At 41.3% G+C, this 22,383-nt stretch overlaps 1 protein-coding gene and 1 non-coding gene across 5 annotated transcripts in view; both read right to left on the minus strand.

Annotated features, from left to right (window-relative positions):
* Window positions 1-22,383, minus strand: part of TXLNG (taxilin gamma) — a 52,743-nt gene that overhangs the window by 24,924 nt on the left and 5,436 nt on the right. For all 4 annotated transcript variants that reach the window (XM_067723486.1, XM_067723485.1, XM_067723484.1 and 1 more), the window contains exon 2: window positions 456-759. In XM_067723486.1, coding sequence (XP_067579587.1) covers window positions 456-759 — 304 coding nt within the window. The remainder of the gene's footprint in view (window positions 1-455; window positions 760-22,383) is intronic.
* On the minus strand, window positions 4,462-4,534 carry TRNAE-UUC (transfer RNA glutamic acid (anticodon UUC)). The gene has a single exon. It is a non-coding gene; the product is annotated as a tRNA-Glu (tRNA).

Consider the following 22,383-nt stretch of genomic DNA (forward strand, 5'->3'; position numbering starts at 1 on the left):
TTTCACAGTAAATTTTGGTCAGACTACATTAAAGATGCAAAGAAGGCAAATCAAATACTACTTCCGTCTGGGACTTCCCTGGTGATCCAGTAGTTAGGACTCCGCGCTTTCACTGCCAAGGGCGCGGGTTCAACCCCTGGTCAGGGAACTAAGATCCTGCAAGCCTCATGGTGAAGCTGGGGGTGGGGACTACTCCTGTCAAATTGGCCCCAGATTTTTTTCACGAAAGCCCATTCTTGACTACTGAGAGAGAAGTAACCTCCTCCTCTGCTGTCTCGGGCCCCCCGGCACGTCACTGCAGCAGACAGGCTGCCTGCCCCACTGAAAACAACAGATGTGTCAGCTGAGCAACATTGCCCCCGACGCTGGCCATGTTCATCATCACCTGTGCTGCGGACAATACAACTCAAAGGAGCAACGTGTGAAACATGCAACCCCCAAGCTGAGGTTGTTACCTAAGGTTTTGTCTTTGTTCCTGTCGCACTCTGAATCTTGCTGACCATCAGGAGGATCTGTTCGAGCCTCTCGCCCAGGAATTTCCTCCCTTGACTCTCGTGTGCAGTACTCTGGGCTCACCAAACTCCTGCCCTTCGTGATAAAGTCACTGTGTGCATCCTCTTCCAAGGAATGCTTGTTACTTGTGCCACCACAGTGTGAGCCTTGATGCTGGAGAATATCATTGGACTGAGAGTTATGCAACATATCCGTTTTCACCCCTAGCCCGCACATTCCAGCTTCTTCCATTGTGCCAATCACAAACTAGAGGGAAGGGGAGAGGAGAAAAAAAGATGGGAAGGGGGGTTAAATTAAATGTAATCAATGTTTACAATCCATCACACACCACAGGTTGACAGCTTTTTCCTTTCTTAGTTGTTTGTAAAACCGATGTAAACATGGTAATTTCTAAGTTTCGCTGAAAGGTGACCTCACTGTAAATAAGAAAATTAAAGTTAAGATGGCCAAAAAACACACGGAAAGATGCTTAATATCACTAATTATCAGAGAAATGCAAATCAAAACTACAATGAGGTATTACCTCACACCAGTCAGAATGGCCATCATCAAAAAATCTACAAACAGGGCTTCCCCGGTGGCGCAGTGGTTGAGAGTCCGCCTGCCGATGCAGGGGACACGGGTTCGTGCCCCGGTCCGGGAGGATCCCACATGCCGCGGAGCGGCTGGGCCCGTGAGCCATGGCCGCTGAGCCTGCGCGTCCAGAGCCTGTGCTCCGCAACGGCAGAGGCCACAACAGTGAGAGGCCCGCGTACCGTATTAAAAAAAAAAAAAAAAAAAAAAAAATCTACAAACAATAAATGCTGGAGAGGGTGTGGAGAAAAGGGAACCCTCTTGCACTGTTGGTGGGAATGTAAATTGATACAGCCAATATAGAGAACAGTACGGAGGTCCCTTAAAAAACTAAAAATAGAATTACCATATGATCCAGCAATCCCACTACTGGGCATATACCCTGAGAATACCATAATTCAAAAAGATACATGCACTGCAGCACTACTGACAATATAGCCAGGACATGGAAGCAACCTAAATGTCCATCAACAGAGGAATGGATAAAAGCAGATATGCTACATATATACAATGGAATACTACTCAGCCATAAAAAAGCATGAAATGCCATTTGCAGCAACATAGATGGACCAAGAGATTATCATACTGAGTAAAGTAAGTCAGAAAGAGAAAGACAAATATCATGTGATATCGTTTATATGCAGAATCTAAAAAAATGGTACAGGGCTTCCCTGGTGGCGCAGTGGTTGAGAGTCCGCCTGCCGATGCAGGGGACACGGGTTCGTGCCCCGGTTTGGGAGGATCCCACATGCCGCGGAGCGGCTGGGCCCGCGAGCCATGGCCGCTGAGCCTGCGCGTCCGGAGCCTGTGCTCTGCAACGGGAGAGGCCACAACAGTGAGAGGCCCGCATACCACAAAAAAATAAATAAATAAATAAATTTTTTAAATGGTATAAATGAACTTATTTACAAAACAGAAATAGACTCACAGATGTAGAAAACTTACAGTTACCATGGGGGAAAGGGGGGGAAGGATAAACTGGGAGGTTGGGATTGACAGATACACACTACTATATATCAAAATAGATAACTAATAAGGACCTACTGTATAGCACAGGGAACTCTACTCAATACTCTGTAATGGCCTATACGGGAAAAGAACCTAAAAAACAGTGGATATATGTGTATGTGTAACTGATTCACTTTGCTGTACACCTGAAACTAACACAACATTGTAAATCAACTATACTCCAATAAAAATAAAAATTAAAAAAAGGAAGAAAATTAAAGTTAAAACAAATCACAGAACTCAGTGGTACCAAAGGAAGCAAGAAATGCCATTTAGTTGTACATCTAAACTTGTTTCAAAAAAAAAAGTATCAAGTTGTGTTAGTGCCCTAGCCAATAAAAAATAAACATATTTCCTTATAAAAATTCACCACTTAAAATAATTAGCATCTTAAAAGACATGAAATTATCCCAAGTTAACGAATGTTAATTATTCTGGTCTTAGCCTCTAGGACACAGTACAGCAGAGATGGCTCACTGGCTGTCCAGCAGAAACCCAGGCTCCTCCACAATCCTGTGGAGCCGGGACTGGTGGCCAAGTGCTCAGACCGGCCGACACTTCCCAGCCCCTGTCATCTGGCCGGGACTTCCATGCAAAGTTGCCACCAATAAAATGTGAGCCCAAGGAATGACTTTTCCTTCTGCAACAAAACTTTTTTTAGAAGCACACATTCTTTCTCCTCCATCTCTTTCCCATTCTGGCTGGACGCAGAGGTCTCCAAGACCCCAAGAGATGGCAGAGCCACAGGATGAAAGCAGCCCGCACCCCTAAAGCTCACATACCTATACAAGGAAAGCCATCTGTCTTACTAAGAACACCCACACTGGGCTATCAGATGAGAAAGAGAATACCTTTCTCTCTTATAAAGCCACAGACATTGTGAGAATTAGGTTTTAAACAGCTACCCCTGCCCTAACAAATACAGACAGCAGGCATGGGACAGACAGCTTCATTCTAGTATTTTATTCTCCATCAGTACTTTAAACTTCTCCTCTCTTCTATCATAATGTTAACCCATTTACTTATGGGGTGGTGTGTGTTTTTCCCCTGGTTGACACTACTTGGTCATATGATGGGGCACAAACTTAAATTCTGTGTATTTCCTCTCTGCGTGAAAGAGGGCCTCTTCCTTTTTTGAATAACATAACTGATGGGGAGGTGGCTAATACCTTTCTCTTATTACAAGTGGACAAAAGCTACTCTACAAAGTTAATAGGAAAAGAGAGATTTATTTTTTCAAGTTACAATAGTATCCAGCTGAAGAAATGACGATAATTTAAAGTATCAAAGTAGCAGAGGATGGAGAGGTTAAGGGAACTAAATCCGCATCTTTTATAGTCCAACGTTGATAAATCAAGTACTGTGCTTTCGCAAGAACAAACTGGTGCAGCCACTTTTAAAACCTTTTGCAATATGGCTACCTTCCAATCCAGTTAATTCTACCCCTAGGATTTTACCCTAGTATGTACAGATGTGCAGCCAAAGGCCAAGAATGTTTAAAACCACACTATTTGTAATTGCCCCCGAATGAAATCAACCCAAATTTCTATCAACAGAAGAATGGATGCATTGTGGTGTGTTCATACCATCCAGCAGTGAGAACGAAGTACTGCTACATGCAGCAACAGGGATGAGTCTCATAGAATTTTGTGAGGAAGGTGCCAGAAGAAAACATACTACAGGAAACCATTTACATATAAAGTTCAGAAACAAGCAAAACTAATCAATGGTGCCAGAAATCAAGATTGTGTTCACCGCTGGGGGTGGGGCCTTCTGGGGTGCTCGGTAATAGTCTGTTTCTTGATCTAGGTGGGGTAACGTAGATGTTCACTTTGTGAAAATTCATTAAGCCTAAACCTTTATGATTTGGATACTTTTCTGAATGTATGTTTTACTTCAGTAAGGTTTATTTTAAAAGTTGCAATTTATATATTATTCCAGCATTATGAAGAACCAAAACAGAAATATTTTCCTCTGGGGAGAGAGATTAGAGATGCATTCTTTTCTGATACTACTTTTTAAAAAATGTGCCTGTTACACTTTTTCTTAAAAAAATTAATGCATTAAGGAGAAATGCGTTTTTTAGAGTTATGGTTTGATGCTACACTCAAATTCTTTCCAAAAAATTCTCTTCCATACGTAATGCAGTCCATAAAGCACTATTTCTCAAATGTAATCCAGAGATATTAGGTCTACAAAAAATTACCAAGGATTTAGGAAATGTCTTTTGTTAAATTTCATTACTGCAGAAACTTCTTAAAGTCCTTGATAGGCCCAAATAACATACAGAAGTATTAATATCAAGCCAAATGCAAAGTGATCTTTTTTTTTTTTTTTGGCTGTGCCATGCGGCTTACAGAATCTTAGTTCCCTGACCAGGGACTGAACCTGGGCCCTCGGCAGTGAAAGTGCAGAGTCCTAACCACTGGACCACCAGGGAATTCCTGCCAAGTGATCATTTTAATGCTACATTATACACAGAACTACTAGTCCCACCTCTATTTTATACCAAATATTAAACTGTCATATACTCGTTGGGCAGATGGATAATGTTAACAGAGATCCTTTATGCAAAAGCAATACTGAGAAGAAGAAAAAAAAAAACCAACCTAGGGCTTCCCTGGTGGCGCAGTGGTTGAGAGTCCGCCTGCCGATGCAGGGGACACGGGTTCGTGTCCCGGTCCGGGAGGATCCCACATGCCGCGGAGCGGCTGGGCCCGTGAGCCACGGCCGCTGAGCCCGCGCATCCGGAGCCTGTGCTCCGCAGCGGGAGAGGTCACAACAGTGAGAGGCCTGCGTACCGCAAAAAAAAAAAAACCCCAACCCAGTGCTATTAATACCATCTTCCCCAACTTTTTAAAAATTAATTAATTAATTTTTATTTTTGACTGCGTTGGGTCTTTGCTGCTGTGTGTGGGCATTCTCTAGTTGTGGTGAGCAGGGGCTACTCTTCGTTGCGGTGTGTGAGCTTCTCATTGCGGTGGCTTCTCTTGTTGCGGAGCACAGGCTCTAGGCGCGTGGGCTTCAGTAGTTGTGGCTCGTGGGCTCTAGAGCGCAGGCTCGGTAGTTGTGGCACACGGGCTTAGGTGCTCTGCGGCATGTGGAATCTTCCCGGACCAGGGCTCGAACCCGTGTCCCCTGCATTGGCAGACGGATTCTTAACCACTGCGCCACCAGGGAAGTCCCCCCAATTTTTAAAAAATAATTTTTAAACCGATTCCCTGAAAACCATTAGCCCAATATTAAGAATAGGGCTACAAAACCACAATGCTGGCTTTAAACACTGATGAAAGTCTGTTAAAAGAAAATTAAAATGGAAGATTGCTTATCTCTAAGACAGAATTTCTCAGAAGCATAATGATAATAAAACTCACAAAATACCAGAAAACATGGTGTCAAGCAATATCAAAAATATAATGAGCAAGCAATTTGTTGGAAGAAGCAGGAACATAAATAATTTTCACCAAGAAAACCCAAGGCCTCTCCTAAGATCAATTTTATTGAGAAGCCTACCTGAGGATTGGAATTGGTTATTTCTAGTTTCCCAGTTCAATTAGTGATTTTTCATAACACCTTTATTGAGATATAATTCACATACCATCCAATTCACTAGTTTTTAGTGTATTCACAAAGTTGTGCAACGATCACCACAATCTATTTTAGAATACTTTGGTCACCTCAAAATGAAACTCAGTACCCTTTTCAGCTATAAACCCCTAATCCGCCGAAAACTCCCAGCCCTAGGCAATTAATGTGCTTTCTGTCTCTATAGATGTGGTTATCCTGAACATTTCATATAAATGGAATCATACAATATGTGACCTTTTGTGTCTAGCTTCTTTCACACAGCATAATGATTTCAAGGTTCCTCCACATGGTAGCATGTATCAGTACTTAATTTCTTTTTATTACCAAATAATATTGCACTGTATGGACAGACCATATTTTGTTTATCCATTCATCAGTAGATGGACATTTAGATTATTTTCAATTTTGGCTATTATGATTATTTTCAACTTTGGCTATTATAAATAATTTTGCTATGAACATAAATGTACAAATCTTCGTGGGGACATCTGTTTACATTTCTCCAGGGTATATACCTAGGAGTGGAACTGCTGGGTCATATGGTCACTTTATGTATAACCCTTTGAGAACCCGCCACACTTTTTCTAATCGATTGCACCATTTTACATTCTCACCAGCAGTGGGTGAGGGTTCCAATTTCTCCACATCTTCATCAACACTTGTTATTGTCTGTCCTTTTCATTATAGCCATCATAGTTGGTGTGAAGGTATCTAACTTAATGACCAGTGATGCTGAGAACATTTTCATGTGCTTATTGACCATTTGTATACTTCCTCTGGAGAGATGTTTATCCAGATCCTTTGCCCATTTTTACATTTGGGTTATTTGTTTTTTTATTATTGAGTTGTAAGAGTTCTTTATAGACACTGGATACAAGTCCTTTATCAGAGGTATGATTTGCAAATATTTTCTCTTAAGACTGTCCTTCATTCTCTCAATTTTGGAGAAAACTCACAGTATATTTATTCACCTATTTCAAAATGCCATAGGTGATTTAACTGCAAGTTATGCTGGCTTTCAGATTAAAGGCATATAGGTCAATTACAACTACCAGAGACAGAAAAAAGACAGGTTAGAAAGGCCAAAATGTTCACCTAACTCAAAATAATAGCTGGTGGCAGGCTTCCCTGGTGGCACAGGGGTTAAGAATCCGCCTGCCAACACAGGGGACACGGGTTCGAGCCCTGGTCCAGGAAGATCCCACATGCCGTGGAGCAACGAAGCCCATGCGCCACAACTACTGAGCCTGCGCTCTAGAGCCTGTGAGCCACAACTACTGAACCTGTGTACCACAACTACTGAAGCCTGCGTGCCTAAAGCCCGTGCTCCGCAACAAGAGAAGCCACCACAACGAGAAGCCCGCGCACCGCAATGAAGAGTAGCCCCCGCTCACCGCAGTAGAGAAAGCCCGCGCGCAGCAACGAAGACCCAATGCAGCCAAAAATAAATAAGTTTAAAAATAGCCAGTGGCACTGAGCATAAATAAGGATGTTAAATTAATCTGTATAGCGCACAACCATCATATCTAACGTTATCCTTCTAATTTTATTTCATCATTATCTTTAGCTAACACTACTTCTTTTTTGTCTTTCCAGACACTCCTTTCACCTTGAAATTCCTGCCATACATATTACATTATCACTTATTTGGTATGTACATCCTCCTAGATAGCGACAGCTTATGCATAAAAGGTGCTCAAGTGCCAAATGAGTGGAAAACACGAGGGGCCAAAATGGCTGCTTAAAACAAGCCATGGGAAGTATCTATAGAGAAAAACACCACTATTATTATTTTATCATTAGAAGCAGGACAGTATTACATTTCCCTTCTCTCCTGTACAGTTAAGTTTGATTTATTCTTCACATTTGCTAATGAAAGACTTACTCTGGCTCTACAAAATCTTTTTGTTTATGAATAAGCCCAGTTAGAGCTGGGCTTGTTTCCAACCCTAGTCTACAAATACTCTTGATATAGTAGGCCCCAATTTTCCCCACTTGAGGTTCCGCACTGGACCATTTGATATGAAGCAAATTCTTAGGGCCAATAACTTTATTTAAATTGTAAATGATTTCTCAGCCTTCAACTCCTTAAGCAGAGAATTCTCTATCACATGGCCAATACAACTTCCTACTCTGCCCTCTTTGACACCCATTCTGGATGCCTTTGCTTGGTACACTCTCTTGGATAAACAACAGCAACAACAGCTAGCACTTATACAGCAAATACTACAGCCAGGCACTACTGTAAGCACCTTCCTATACTCACTAATTTAATCCTCACAATAATGTCAAGAGACAGTTACCATTATTATCTCTATTTTACATGTGAGCAAATGGTGGCGTGGTAAAGTTAAGTACCTAGCTGAAGGTCACAGACAGTAAATTGCCCAGCAAAGATCTGAACCCTGGCCAACTAATTTCCGAGTCCACGCTCTTAACCACAACGATGTACTGCTTCATGAGTCACCTTTGTCTACCGTACAAACACCCTTGTCCTGACCGAGCCGTCTTACAGAAGTCTATTTGATAACGGGGAGAGATGCTCCCAAAGTATTATACATAAAAAGAAATTACAAAATAGTATGCACCATGTATTATGTATATATACACAGACACACAAAGTATTGGGAGGAAATACGTCTAGAAACAGATGAATTTGGGAATTCCCTGGAGGCTCAGTGGTTAGGACTCTGTGCTCTCACTGCCTGGGTTCAATCCATGGTCGGGGAACCAAGATCCTACAAGCCACGCGGCCCAAAAAAAAAAAAAAAAAAACAGTTCAAAAACTTTCACTTATGCTCCTTCAAATATTGTTGAAGCTAAAGAACCACCTTTCTTTGGCTTATTTTGTTTAAAAGAGCTTAAATGTTTTTAGTGATGGTTGTTCTTTTACTAAGACTGGTCTAAAGGAAAAAACAAAAAAGCCAACAACCACATTCACTCTCAAATTATTTCAACTACCATCTGCTTAAACCAGCTTGAATGCCTTTGACCAGTGCCAGACACGTGCTGAGCGCAGACACTCCCTGTGGAGAGCTGGGCGGCCACAGGAGGGGCAGGGGGGAAAGGCTGTGTACACAGATGCATTTCCCCATCCCCGCCAGAGGTCCTGAGCTCGCCTCTAGTTCCCAAAGAGTCTCAAGAAACTTATCAAGTAGGTAAAGGTAAACCTTCAGAACCTACAAGCCCCATTACCCCATTTAACCTTCTCCGCGCCACTGAGAAGTGGGTCTTAGGAAAATGAGACTCAGTGACATGAAGTAACTTGCCCAAGATCATATTCAAGTCAGTAAAATGGGCCAGTAAAACTCAAAACCAGGTCTGTCAAATTCAAGAGCCTATGTTCTCTCCATTACACCACTCCTTTCCCTTCACACATCAGCCTTGGAAAATGAAAGTTCAAAGTCAAACAAAGAAATCGGAGACATTAAATGTCTAAAAATACATACCATGCTAGATATACCAGCACGAATTTAGGAAAACATTGGGAAAGAGCTGGAGAGTTTTTAGCAGTAATTAACTCTGGGGTTTAGGGAGGCGAGACAACACTAATTTGGGAGTAGAGACATCTTTAAATAATTTTAAGTGATTATATTTAAGACATTGAAGGTTTTTTTTAAAAAAAACTTTTTGTGTCTTAGGATTAAACTAAATTATCTCTAAAAATCCTTTCAACCCTATGTTTCTAATAATTTCCTCTAAGAGTCATCAACGACGAAGCAGGAATGTGAAGACACAGAGCGCACGCCTGCCTGGCCTCAGACACCAGGCGCTTTCCCACTCTCAGCATGGCCACGACCAGGCTTATTTGGTTTTGAAAATATGAACCTCTTTTGTAAATGTTTCCAGTATTTTGAGGGGCTTTTACATTTCCAAATACAAATTTTACAAACAAACCTACCCATAAAACTTACATTTTCATATGCTTTTTTATTTGTTATTTTTTTAAATAAGTGGTTGGAGTTGGTAGGTTCATGTGCTTTTTAAATTAGAAAAGTGGCAGAAGATCTAAATAGATATTTCTCCAAAGACCCAAAAGGCACATGAAAAGATACTCAACATTGCTAATTATTAGAGGAACGCAAATCAAAACTACAGTGAGGTTATTACCTCACACCAGTCAGAATGGCCATCATCAAAAAGTCTACAAAACAATAAATGCTGGAGAGGGTGTGGAGAAAAGGGAACCCTCTTGCACTGTTAGCGGGAATTTAAGTTGGTACAGCCACTGTGGAGAACAGTATGGAGGTTGCTTAAAAAACTAAAAATAGAACTACCATATGACCCAGCAATCCCCCTACTGACATATACCCTGAGAAAACCATAATTTGAAAAGATACACGCACCCCAATGTTCACTGCAGCACTATTTACAATAGCCAAGACATAGAAGCAACCTAAATGTAGGTTGGATACATGGATAAAGTAGGTTGGATACATGGATAAATGGATAAAGATGTGATACACACACACACACACAATGATATACTACTCAGCCATAAAAAAAAGAAGGAAATAATGCCATTTGCAGCAACACAGATGGACCTAGAGATTATCATATTAAGTGAAGTCAGAGAAACACAAATATATGGTATCACTTATATGTAGAATCTAAAAAGACGATACAAATGAACTTATTTACAAAACAGAAACAGACTAACAGACATAGAAAACAAACTTATGGTTACCAAAGGGGAAAGAGGAGGGAGAGGGATAAATTAGGAATTTGGGAGTAACATATACACCCCACTATATATAAAATAGAAATAAGGACCTACTGTATAGCACAGGGAACTACACTCAGTATTTTGTAATAACCTACATAGGGAAAGAATCTGAAAAAGAAAATATATTTGTATAACAATCACTTTTTTTTTTTTTTTTTTTTGGCTGCGTTGGGTCTTTGTTGCTGCATGCGGGCTTTCTCTAGTTGTGGCAAGCGGGGGCTACTCTTCACTGCGGTGCGCAGGCTTCTCATTGCAGTGGCTTCTCTTTTGTTGTGGAGCACGGGCTCTAGGTGCGCGGGCTTCAGTAGTTGTGGCACCTGGGCTCAGCAGTTGCGGGACACAGGCTCTAGAGCGCAGGCTCAGTAGTTGTGGCACACAGGATTAGTTGCACCGCGGCACGTGGGATCTTCCCGGACCAGAGATCGAACCTGTGTCCCCTGCACTGGCAGGTAGATTCTCAACCACTGTGCCACCAGGGAAGTCCCTAAAAAATTTTAAAATGGCGTCATTTCAAACTGGTAAAGGAAATAAACGATTTGAGATATCTCCCAAGTCATATGGGGGGAAAAAGTGATAACCCATCACACCCCTCCAGATATATCAAGATTGAAACGTGAAAAATGAAAACCACAAAGAACTAGAAGTTCAAAGTGAAACTTTGGGGCTTCCCTGGTGGCACAGTGGTTGAGAATCCGCCTGCCGATGCAGGGGACACGGGTTCGTGCCCCAGTCCGGGAAGATCCCACATGCCGCGGAGCGGCTAGGCCCGTGAGTCATGGCCGCTGAGCCTGCGCGTCCGGAGCCTGTGCTCCGCAACGGGAGCGGCCACAACAGTGAGAGGCCCGCGTACTGCAAAAAAAAAAACGAACAAAAAAGCAGTATTATATTTTTTCACTATTCCACCACACCCCAGCCTCAGAGTCTGAAGAGTTGCAGGAGTTTCTTTCGAGTCATTTCAGGTCATCTTCTCCCTTCACCCTGCTCAACAGACCTCTGGGTCTGTCCCCACAAATCTTTACACTACACCTTCTCCTATAGTAGGAACACGATCTACTAAGCATGAATTTTTGTAGCCGTTCTGATACATCTCCTTCTTAAAACAATTATGAAAACTAAAATATCTCATTTAAACTTGGCCTCAATCTATAACTACGGCTAGGACATCTACCAAATCATTTTACCAGTTGAAAAAAAAATAGGTTCAATCATGGACAGTTAACTCTTCCCAAGTAGAATCAGACAGTCAACAGCTAAGCCTATACATAGAACACACAAAAGAGGGTTAACATACTGTATATAAGGCTAAGTTCTGACTAAAGGGAGAAAGGAAAAAAACCTAACATTTACTAATTGCTATGTGGTAGACATTTAAAATACTTTATTTAGTTGAGCCTTACAATTCTAAGACAGTGAGAATATTACTTCATTATACAGATAAACTAGGGAACAAAGTAGGAAGTGAGTGAGGGAAAAAAAGCCATGATTTGAGACCTACATGTACTGAGCCTGGTATGAAAGTAGTGTTTCTATGTCCTAAAGAATCACATCTGAAGTTAAGAAACGTGAAAACTACCCAAATGTCCATTGATGGATGAATTGATAAATAAAATATGGTAAAGGCATACCTGGTTTTATTGTGCTTCACAAATATTGCGTTTTTTACAAATTGAAGGTTTGTGGCAACTCTGCATGGTCAGATGACGATTAGGACTTTTTAGCAATAACGTATTATTTAATTAAGGTATGTACATTGCTTTTTTAGATATAACACTACTGCACACTTAATAGACTACACTATAGTGTAAACAACTTTATATGCACTAAAAAACCAAAAAATTCGTCTGACTCACTTTATTATGTTATTTGCTTTACTGTGGTGGTCTGGAACTGAACCTGCAATATCTCCAAGGTGCACCTGTATATACGTACATTAGGATATTATTCAACCTTAAAAAGGAAGAAAATTCTTTTTTTTTTTTTTTTTTTTGCGGTACACGGGCCTCTCACTGTTGTGGCCTCTCCCACTGCGGAGCACAGGCTCTGGATGCGCAGGCCCATCAGCCATGGCTCACGGGCCCAGCCGCTCCGCGACATGTGGGATCTTCCCGGACCGGGGCACGAACCCGGGTCCCCTGCATCGGCAGGCGGACTCCCAACCACTGCGCCACCAGGGAAGCCCAGGAAGAAAATTCTGACACATGCTACAACATGGATGAACCCTGAAGAAGACATTATGTTATGTGAAAAAAGTCAGACACAAAAGAACATAGTATGATTCCCCTTATATGAAATACCTGGAGTAGCCAAATTCATAGAGAAAGAAAACAGAATGGTGGTTGCTTGCCACGGGCAGGGCAGGGGGAATGGAGTACAGAGGTTCAGTTTGGGAAGATTAAAAGGTTCTGGAGATGCATGGTGGTGTAGCTTGCACAACACTGTTAACCTCTTAATGCCAATGAACTGTACGCCTAAAAATGGTTAAAATGGTAAATTTTATGTTATATATATTTTACCCCCACCCCCCCCAAAACATCATGATGAATCACAATTTCAAATATTCAAGTCTTTAGCAAATAAAATCTAACTTTATACTGGTCATCAGGAGTTAGTGTAAAAATATTCCAGTTGCTAGAATTACTGAATTGCTCCATTAGCAAGATAAAGCAGTTGAGTCAGTAATAAATGGTATGCCACATTCCTCAGAACAAGTCTTAGGCAAAGGCCCATGAAAAATAAGCCTATTCTCTTCTGACAGAATACAGAATAATCTTGGGAAAGATGAAACAAGAAAGAGCAGTCCCCACTTCTGATAAAACCAGAGGGCAGGGCTTCCCTGGTGGCGCAGTGGTTAAGAATCCGCCTGCCAATGCAGGGGACACGGGTTCGAGCCCTGGTCCGGGAAGACCCCACAGGCCCCGGAGCAACTAAGCCCGTGCACCACAACTACTGAGCCTGCACTCCAGAGTCCGCAAGCCACAACTCCTGAGCCCACGTACTACAACTACTGAGCCCGCGTGTCACAAATACTGAAGCCCACACGCCTAGAGCCTGTGCTCTGCATGCAAGAAGAGAAGCCACTGCAACGAGAAGCCCGCGTGCTGCAACCAAGCGTGACCCCGGCTCACGACAACTAGAGGAAGCCCGCGCACAGCAACGAAGACCCAATGCAGCCAAATAAATAAATAGATAGATAAACAAAATTTATTACAAAAAAAACCAACCAAACACAGGAGAGCAGCTAACAGCAGCCAGGTGGTGACCAGGACATTTTAAAGCTTCAGAATCCTGGAAGGCTCAGGAATTCTGAGCTACCTCTGAAGACAGAGGAAGAAATTGGTTATCAGGTGGGCAAATAGCAGTGTCTGCCACAGTTTAAAACAAAATGAAGGAAGAGCAGTATAAGCGTATTCTGAGATACAGAGGCAAACAGATGAAACTGCTAAGGATGTAAAATGGTGGTTTCTGGGAAGTGGGAATTGGGATGGGGACAAGCAGTTCGGGGTTTTGCTCTTCTGAAAGCCTTGCGTCATTTGACCTTTAAAATTAGGTATATACATCACTTAGATTTTTTTTTTTTTAAGCTGCTTTTGAAATGGGTATGGGGGAAAAGGCATGCAAGCACTGTAGATGGGAATATAAAGTTGTACAAACTTTCCGAATGGCAGCTGGGTAATATGTTTCTAAAATATGGGAAACATTATTAGATATAACCCACATTAACAAAAGCTCCCTGGGGTAATCAATAATTTTTAGGTATGCAAAAAGACCCTGAAACCAAAAAGTTTGAGAACTGCTGCCCGGCTGCAGTAGAGGAGGAACAGAGAAAGACGAGAGGCCAGCTCAGTGAAAGCATGGTCTGAGAGGGCTCCCAAACCAAGCAGATCCATCTCTAGGGAACACACCCTGGGACCGGGTGGGAGGACAGAGAGAAGAGTGTCCTTTCCTTCCTGTTCAACCACACCTAACAAATCAGCCTCTTTCCCTTTTGGTTAAGTCACTACAGTACCAATCACTATAATCCACATGGGTGGTGAGGGAGAATTGGTATAAGCCATTTTCCCTTGGCCTTTCTTTGTTGCTCTGGTTCATTCAAAAGCCTCTCCAACAGTAGTTGATATACTTCCTTGCTGAATCCTCAGAACTGTCTTAAAGGCAGGTATGATGAACAACAGCCTCAGTGATCAGGTAATCTTTTTTTTTTTTTTTTTGCAGTACGTGGGCCTCTCACTGCTGTGGCCTCTCCCATTGTGGAGCACAGGCTCCAGACGCGCAGGCTCAGCAGCCACAGCTCACAGGCCCAGCCGCTCCGCGGCACCTGGGATCCTCCAGGACCAGGGCACGAACCCGCATCCCCTGCATCGGCAGGCGGACTCCCAACCACCGCGCCACCAGGGACGCCCCAGGTAATCTTAAGTAATGTGTCCAGTCACGGACCTAGGACCTAGAAAGCAGAGACTGAATTCTCTTCTTTCTCTATAATATTCCAAAGAGTATGTTCTTCCAAAGTATGTTAAAAATAAACAAGTGTGGTGATGGCCACACAATCTGAATATACTAAACACCATCGAATTCTACCCTTTAAGTGGATGAATTGTATGGCATATGAATTATACCTCAATAAAACTGTTAAACAAAAAATGAATGAACACGAGCAATGACAGAGTTCTGAGGAGGGACACAAATTGGAGGCAAGGTAAGTTTAGGAATCATCCCAACTTTTTGTTTTGTTTTTCGCTGCACAGCTTGTGGGATCTTAGTTCCCCAACCAGGAATTGAACACAGGGCCCTGGCAGCAAGAGTGCCGAGTCCTAACCACTGGACCACAAGGGAAGTCCCAAGGAGTTGTCCCAGCTTCTAACTTTAGGCAGCAAAAGGCTCCAGAGTGATGTGTCACAGCATGTAGAGGACAAGGGAGCACACAGAGGCATTAATTAGGTAAATGAGAAGAAAAGAGGGGCAAACCAGTGCTGAAGTTAGGGCAAAGGCAACTGATTTCTCCCACTGGTGAAGAAGACAAGAAGGAGCCAACAGAAGCAAGAAGAACTACAGTCCTGCAGCCTGTGGAACAAAAACCACATTCACAGAAAGACAAGATGAAAAGGCAGAGGGCTACGCACCAGATGAAGGAACAACATAAAACCCCAGAAAAACAACTACATGAAGTGGAGATAGGCAACCTTCTAGAAAAAGAATTCAGAATAATGATAGGGAAGATGACCCAGGACCTTGGGAAAAAATGGAGGCAAAGATCGAGAAGGTGCAAGAAATGTTTAACAAAGACCTAGAGGAATTAAAGAACAAACAAACAGAGACGAACAATACAATAACTGAAATGAAAACTACACTAGAAGGAATCAATAGCAGAATAACTGAGGCAGAACAGATAAGTGACCTGGAAGACGGAATGGTGGAATTCACTGCTGCAGAACAGAATAAAGAAAAAAGAATGAAAAGAAATGAAGACAGCCTAAGAGACCTCTGGGACAACATTAAATGCAACAACATGCACATCATAGAGGTTCCAGAAGGAGGAGAGAGAGAAAGGACCCGAGAGAAAATATTTGAAGAGATTATCTCAAAAACTTCCCTAACATGGGAAAGGAAATAGCCACCCAAGTCCAGGAAGCGCAGAGTCCCATACAGGATAAACCGAAGGAGAAACACGCCGAGATACATAGTAATCAAATTGGCAAAAATTAAAGACAAAGAAAAATTATTGAAAGCAGCAAGGGAAAAACGACAAATAACACAAAAGGAAACTCTCATTAGGTTAACAGCTGATTTCTCAGCAGAAACTCTACAAGCCAGAAGGGAGTGGCATAATATACTTAAAGTGATGAAAGGGAAGAACCTACAGCCCAGATTACTCTACTCGGCAAGGATCTCATTCAGATTCGATGGAGAAATAAAAAGCTGTAAAGACAAGCAAAAGCTAAGAGAATTCAGCACCACCAAACCAGCCCCACAACAAATGCTAAAGGAACTTCTCTAAGTGTGAAACACAAGAGAAGGAAAGGACCTACAAAAACAAACCCAAAACAATTAAGAAAATGGTCATAGGAACATACATATCGATAATTACCTTAAACGTGAATGGATAAAATGCTCCAACCAAAACACACAGGCTTGCTGAATGGATACAAAGACAAGACCCATATATATGCTGTCTACAAGAGACCCACTTCAGACCTAGGGACACATACAGACTAAAAGTGAGGGAATGGAAAAAGATATTCCATGCAAGTGGAAATCAAAAGAAAGCTGGAGTAGCAATACTCATATCAGATAAAATAGACTTTAAAATAAAGAATGTTACAAGAGACAAGGAAGGACACTACATAACGATCAAGGGATCAATCCAAGAAAAAGATATAACAATTATAAATATATATGCACCCAACATAGGAGCACCTCAATACATAAGGCAACTGCTAACAGCTATAAAAGAGAAAATCGACAGTAACACAGTAATAGTGGGAGACTTTAATACCTCACTTACACCAATGGACAGATCATCCAGACAGAAAATTAATATGGAAACAGAAGCTTTAAATGAAACAACAGCCCACATGGATTTAATTGATATTTATAAGACATTCCATCCAAAAACAGCAGATTACACTTTCTTCTCGAGTGCGCACAGAACATTCTCCAGGATAGATCACACCTTGGGTCACAAATCAAGCCTCAGTAAATTTAAGAAAACTGAAATCATATCAAGCATCTTTTCTGACCACCACGCTATGAGATTAGAAATGAATTTACAGGGAAAAAAACGTAAAAAACACAAACACATGGAGACTAAATAATACATTAATAATTAACCAAGAGATCACTGAAGAAATCAAACAGGAAATCAAAAAATACCTAGAGACAAATGACAATGAAAACACAACAATCCAAAACCTGTGGGATGCAGCAAAAGCAGTTCTAAGAGGGAAGTTTATAGCTATACAAGGCTACCTCAAGAAACAAGAAAAATCTCAAATAAACAATCTAACCTTACACCTAAAAGAACTAGAGAAACAACAAACAAAACCTAAAGTTAGCAGAAGGAAAGAAATCATAAAGATCAGAGCAGAAATAAATGAAATAGAAACAAAGAAAACAATAGCAAAGATCAATAAAACTAAAAGCTGGTTCTTTGAGAAGATAAACAACAGTGAGAAACCATTAGCCAGACGCATCAAGAAGAAGAGGGAGAGGACTCAAATCAATAAAATTAGAAATGAAAAAGGAGAAGCGACAACAGACACCACAGAAATACAAAGCATCCTAAGAAACTACTACAAGCAACTCTATGCCAATAAAATGGACAACCTGGAAGAAATGGACCAATTTTTAGAAAGGTATAACCTTCGAAGACCGAACCAGGAAGAAATAGAAAATATGAACAAACCAATCACAAGTAATGAAATTGAAACTGTGATTAAAAATCTTCCAACAAACAAAAGTCCAGGACCAGATGGATTCACAGGTGAATTCTATCAAAATTTAGAAAAGAGCTAACACCCATCTTTCTCAAACTCTTCTAAAAAATTGCAGAGGAAGGAACACTCCCAAACTCATTCTATAAGGCCACCATCATCCTGATATCAAAACCAGACACACATACCACAAAAAAAGAAAATTACAGACCAATATCACTGATGAATAAAGATGCAAAAATCCTCAACAAAATACTAGCAAACAGAATCCAACAACACACTAAAAGGATCATATACCATGATCAAGTGGGATTTATCCCAGGGATGCAAGGATTCTTCAATATACGCAACTCAATCAATGTTATACACCATATTAACAAGTTGAAGAATAAAAACCATATGATCATCTCAATAAATGCACAAAAAGCTTTTGACAAAATTCAACACCCATTTATGATAAAAAACTCTCCAGAGGGCTTCCCCGGTGGCGCAGTGGTTGAGAGTCTGCCTGCCGATGCAGGGGACACGGGTTCGTGCCCCGGTCCGGGAGGACCCCACATGCCGCTGAGCAGCTGGGCCCGTGAGCCTGCGCGTCCGGAGCCTGTGCTCCGCGATGGGAGGGGCCGCGGCAGTGAGAGACCCACGTACCGCAAAAAAAAAAAAAAAACCTCTCCAGAAAATGGGCATAGAGGGAACCTGCCTCAACATAATAAAGGCCATATACGACAAACCCACAGCAAACATCATTCTCAATGGTGAAAAACTGAAAGCATTTCCTCTAAGACCAGGAACAAGACAAGGATGTCCACTCTCTCCACTACTATTCAACATAGTTTTGGAAGTCCTAGCCATGGCAATCAGAGAAGAAGAAGGAATACAAATTGGAAAAGAAGAAGTAAAACTGTCACTGTTTGCAGATGACATGTTACTATACATAGAGAACCCTGAAGTTGCCACCAGAAAACTACTAGAGCTAATCAATGAATCTGGTAAAGTTGCAGGATATAAAATTAATGCACAGAAATCTCTTGCATTCCTATACACTAATGATGAAAAATCTGAAAGAGAAATTAAGGAAACATTCTCATTTACCACTGCAACAAAAAGAATAAAATACCTAGGAATAAACCTACCTAGGGAGACAAAAGACCTGTATGCAGAAAACTATAACACACTGATGAAAGTAATTATAGATGATACCAACAGATGGAGAGACATACCATGTTCTTGGACTGGAAGAATCAATACTGTGAAAATGACTATACTACCCAAAGCAATCTACAGAATCAATGCAATCTCTATCAAATTACCAATGGAATTTTTTACGGAACTAGAACAAAAAATCTTAAAATTTGTATGGAGACACAAGAGACCCCAAATAGCCAAAGCAGTCTTGAGGGGAAAAAAACAGAGCTGGAGGAATCAGACTCCCTGACTTCAGACTATACTACAAAGCTACAGTAAGCAAGACAATATGGTACTGGCACAAAGAGAGAAACATAGATCAATGGAACAAGATAGAAAGCCCAGAGATAAACCCATGCACCTATGGTCAACTAATCTATGACAAAGGAGGCAAGGATATACAATGGAGAAAAGATAGTCTCTTCAACAAGTGGTGCTGGGAAAACTGGACAGCTACATGTAAAAGAATGAAATTAGAACACTCCCTAACACCATACACAAAAATAAACTCAAAATGGATTAGAGACCTAAATGTAAGACCGGACACTATAAAACTCTTAGAAGAAACATAGGAAAAACACTCTTTGACATAAATCACAGCAAGATCATTTTTGATCCACCTCCTAGAGTAATGGAAATAAAAACAAAAATAAACAAATGGGACCTAATGAAACTTCAAAGCTTTTGCACAGCAAAGGAAACCATAAACAAGACGAAAAGACAACTCTCAGAATGGGAGAAAATATTCAGAAACGATGCGACAAATGATTAATCTCCAAAATATATAAACAGCTCATGCAGCTCAATATTAAAAAAAAAAACAACCCAATCCAAAAATGGGCAGAAGACCTAAATAGACATTTCTCCAAAGAAGACATACAGATGGCCAAGAAGCACATGAAAAGTTGCTCAACATCATTAATTATAAGAGAAATGCAAATCAAAACTACAATGAGGTATCACCTCACACCAGTTAGAATGGGCATCATCAGAAAATCTACAAACAACAAATGCTGGAGAGGGCGTGGAGAAAAGGGAACCCTCTTGCACTGCTGGTGGGAATGTAAACTGATACAGCCACTATGGAGAACAGTATGCAGGTTCCTTAAAAAACTAAAAATAGAATTACCATATGATCCAGCAATCCCACTACTGGGCATATACCCAGAGAACGCCATAATTCAAAAAGACACATGCACCCCAATGTTCACTGCAGCACTATTTACGATAGCCAGGTCATGGAAGCAACCCAAATGCCCATCGACAGACGAATGGATAAAGATGTGGTACATATATACAATGGAATATAAGCCATAAAAAGGAATGAAATTGGGTCATTTGTTGAGACGTGAATGGATCTAGAGACTGTCATACAGAGTGACGTAAGTCAGAAAAAGAAAACAAATATTGCATATTAAAGCATCTATGTGGAACCTAGAAAAATGGTACAGATGAACCAGTTTGCAGGGCGGAAATTGAGACACAGATGTAGAGAACAAACCTATGGACACCAAGGGGGGAAAGCAGCGTAGGGGTGGGGGGGGCGTGGGGGTGGGGGGGGATGAATTGGGCCATTGGGATTGACATGTATACACTGATGTGTATAAAATGGATGACTAATAAGAACCTGCTGTATAAAAAAATAAAATTAAATTTAAAAATTTTTTTTAAAAAGGAGCCAACAGGTCTGGAAAAGGCCCTGTCAGAATGCAGCTTCTCTGGCTGCACGCTCTCTCCAGCAGGGGCTTGTGCTACTATCTCTAGTGGTTGGTGCTAACATCTATCTTAGACTGTGCACATCGTTTGCCTTTTAATCCAAGGATAATGGCACTCGATTTCACATTTAACTTCTATAGCCATTTCTTTTATTAAAAGGAAGGGTGCTGGACTCCATAATTTGCAAAATCACTTCAAGCTCTAAAACTGTAGTTCAGTGATGAGCAGCAATCTGAGAGATACCTGTATTAGCCTGAACACCTATCTAGGTGGCAAAAGGATCAGAAAATAAGATGTTAATTCCCAAAGCTACTGAAATGTGCTTGGGCCTGATCTACTTTGCAGAAGGGCAGGGGCCAGGCCACACATTTAGCATCTTCAAGCCACAGACTCCTGAGATGTAAAATGGTCCTCTACTTTTTACAGGTTACGTAAACGCAACACCCCTGTTCCAAATTTATGAAGTCATCCTTCGCCAGCTCCACATGGACCAATCATGATGCACCTTTGAAACATCAAACCTTCTCTTTCTCTTGTCCTACTTAACCCAACCACTTCAGCTGTTTGTTAACACTGTGCTATGCAGACTCTGAGAGGTTAAAAAAAAGGGTCTCTCTCTAAACCCTCTACCTTTTAATTCATCCAAACTACACTTGGAGGTGCCTTTGCAGGGAGTCAAAAGCACACTTCCTAAATCAAATATCTTAAGGTCAACCTGGGGCCTAAAGCAATGAAACAAAAGCTATAAGGCTCAAAATTCCCTGGGTTCCTGGATTACAATAGCTTTCCTATACCCCCAATGACCTAACCCCACCCTTTGTAACTTGATTTCATTCAGCAAAAACCATTACTCATTTTACCTATCACCAAGTTTTACTCACATTCAACGAAGAGCACATTTTTATTTACCATCCTCAAGAAATGTGTTTAGAGAGCACAAGAGACATGGAATATGGCTAATGGCTTTGGAGCCCAGAGACCCCGGCCTTTGAATATACCACTTACTACCTCGTGTGTTGCCATAGGGAGGTCAACCTCTCAGTTTCCTGATCTGTAAACTAGAGATGCACAGTACCTACCTCCTAGAGTAGTAAGATAAGCTGTAATGAATATATATTGCTACCATGCAGAACTGTTTATAATATGTGAATAAGGATGCATTTGCAAATTATGCATTCTCACTTTTAAATATGATCCACATGTCAATCTAAAACATCCTTGGGACTTCCCTGGTGGTCCAGTGGGTAATACTCCACACTCCCAATGCTGGGGGCCTGGGTTCGATCCCTGGTTGGGGAACTAGATCCCGCATGCATGCCGCAATTTAGAGTCCACATGCCACAAGTAAGACCTAGCGCAGCATAAATAAATAAGTTTAAAAAATGAAACATCCTTAACGAAACGTGCTTCTAAGCTACTGGCACATCTTCCTCAACAAACCATTCTACTTTGACCTGAATAGGGAAAGAAGAAAAATGAACAAGTGGTAGTTTAGCAATATTACTCGTGGCAGACTACAGAGTAGGAAGTGGGGGTAATGGGGGTCGTCCTGGGGACATTTTGGAAATGTAACACAGAATGCAAACCAGCACCCTGAGCAATAAATGTTAATAAAATTATGTTGCCAGCACAACAGGACAACAATGG

The sequence above is a fragment of the Pseudorca crassidens genome, chromosome X (assembly GCF_039906515.1).
Source record: "Pseudorca crassidens isolate mPseCra1 chromosome X, mPseCra1.hap1, whole genome shotgun sequence".
NCBI classification, from domain to species: Eukaryota; Metazoa; Chordata; class Mammalia; order Artiodactyla; family Delphinidae; genus Pseudorca; species Pseudorca crassidens.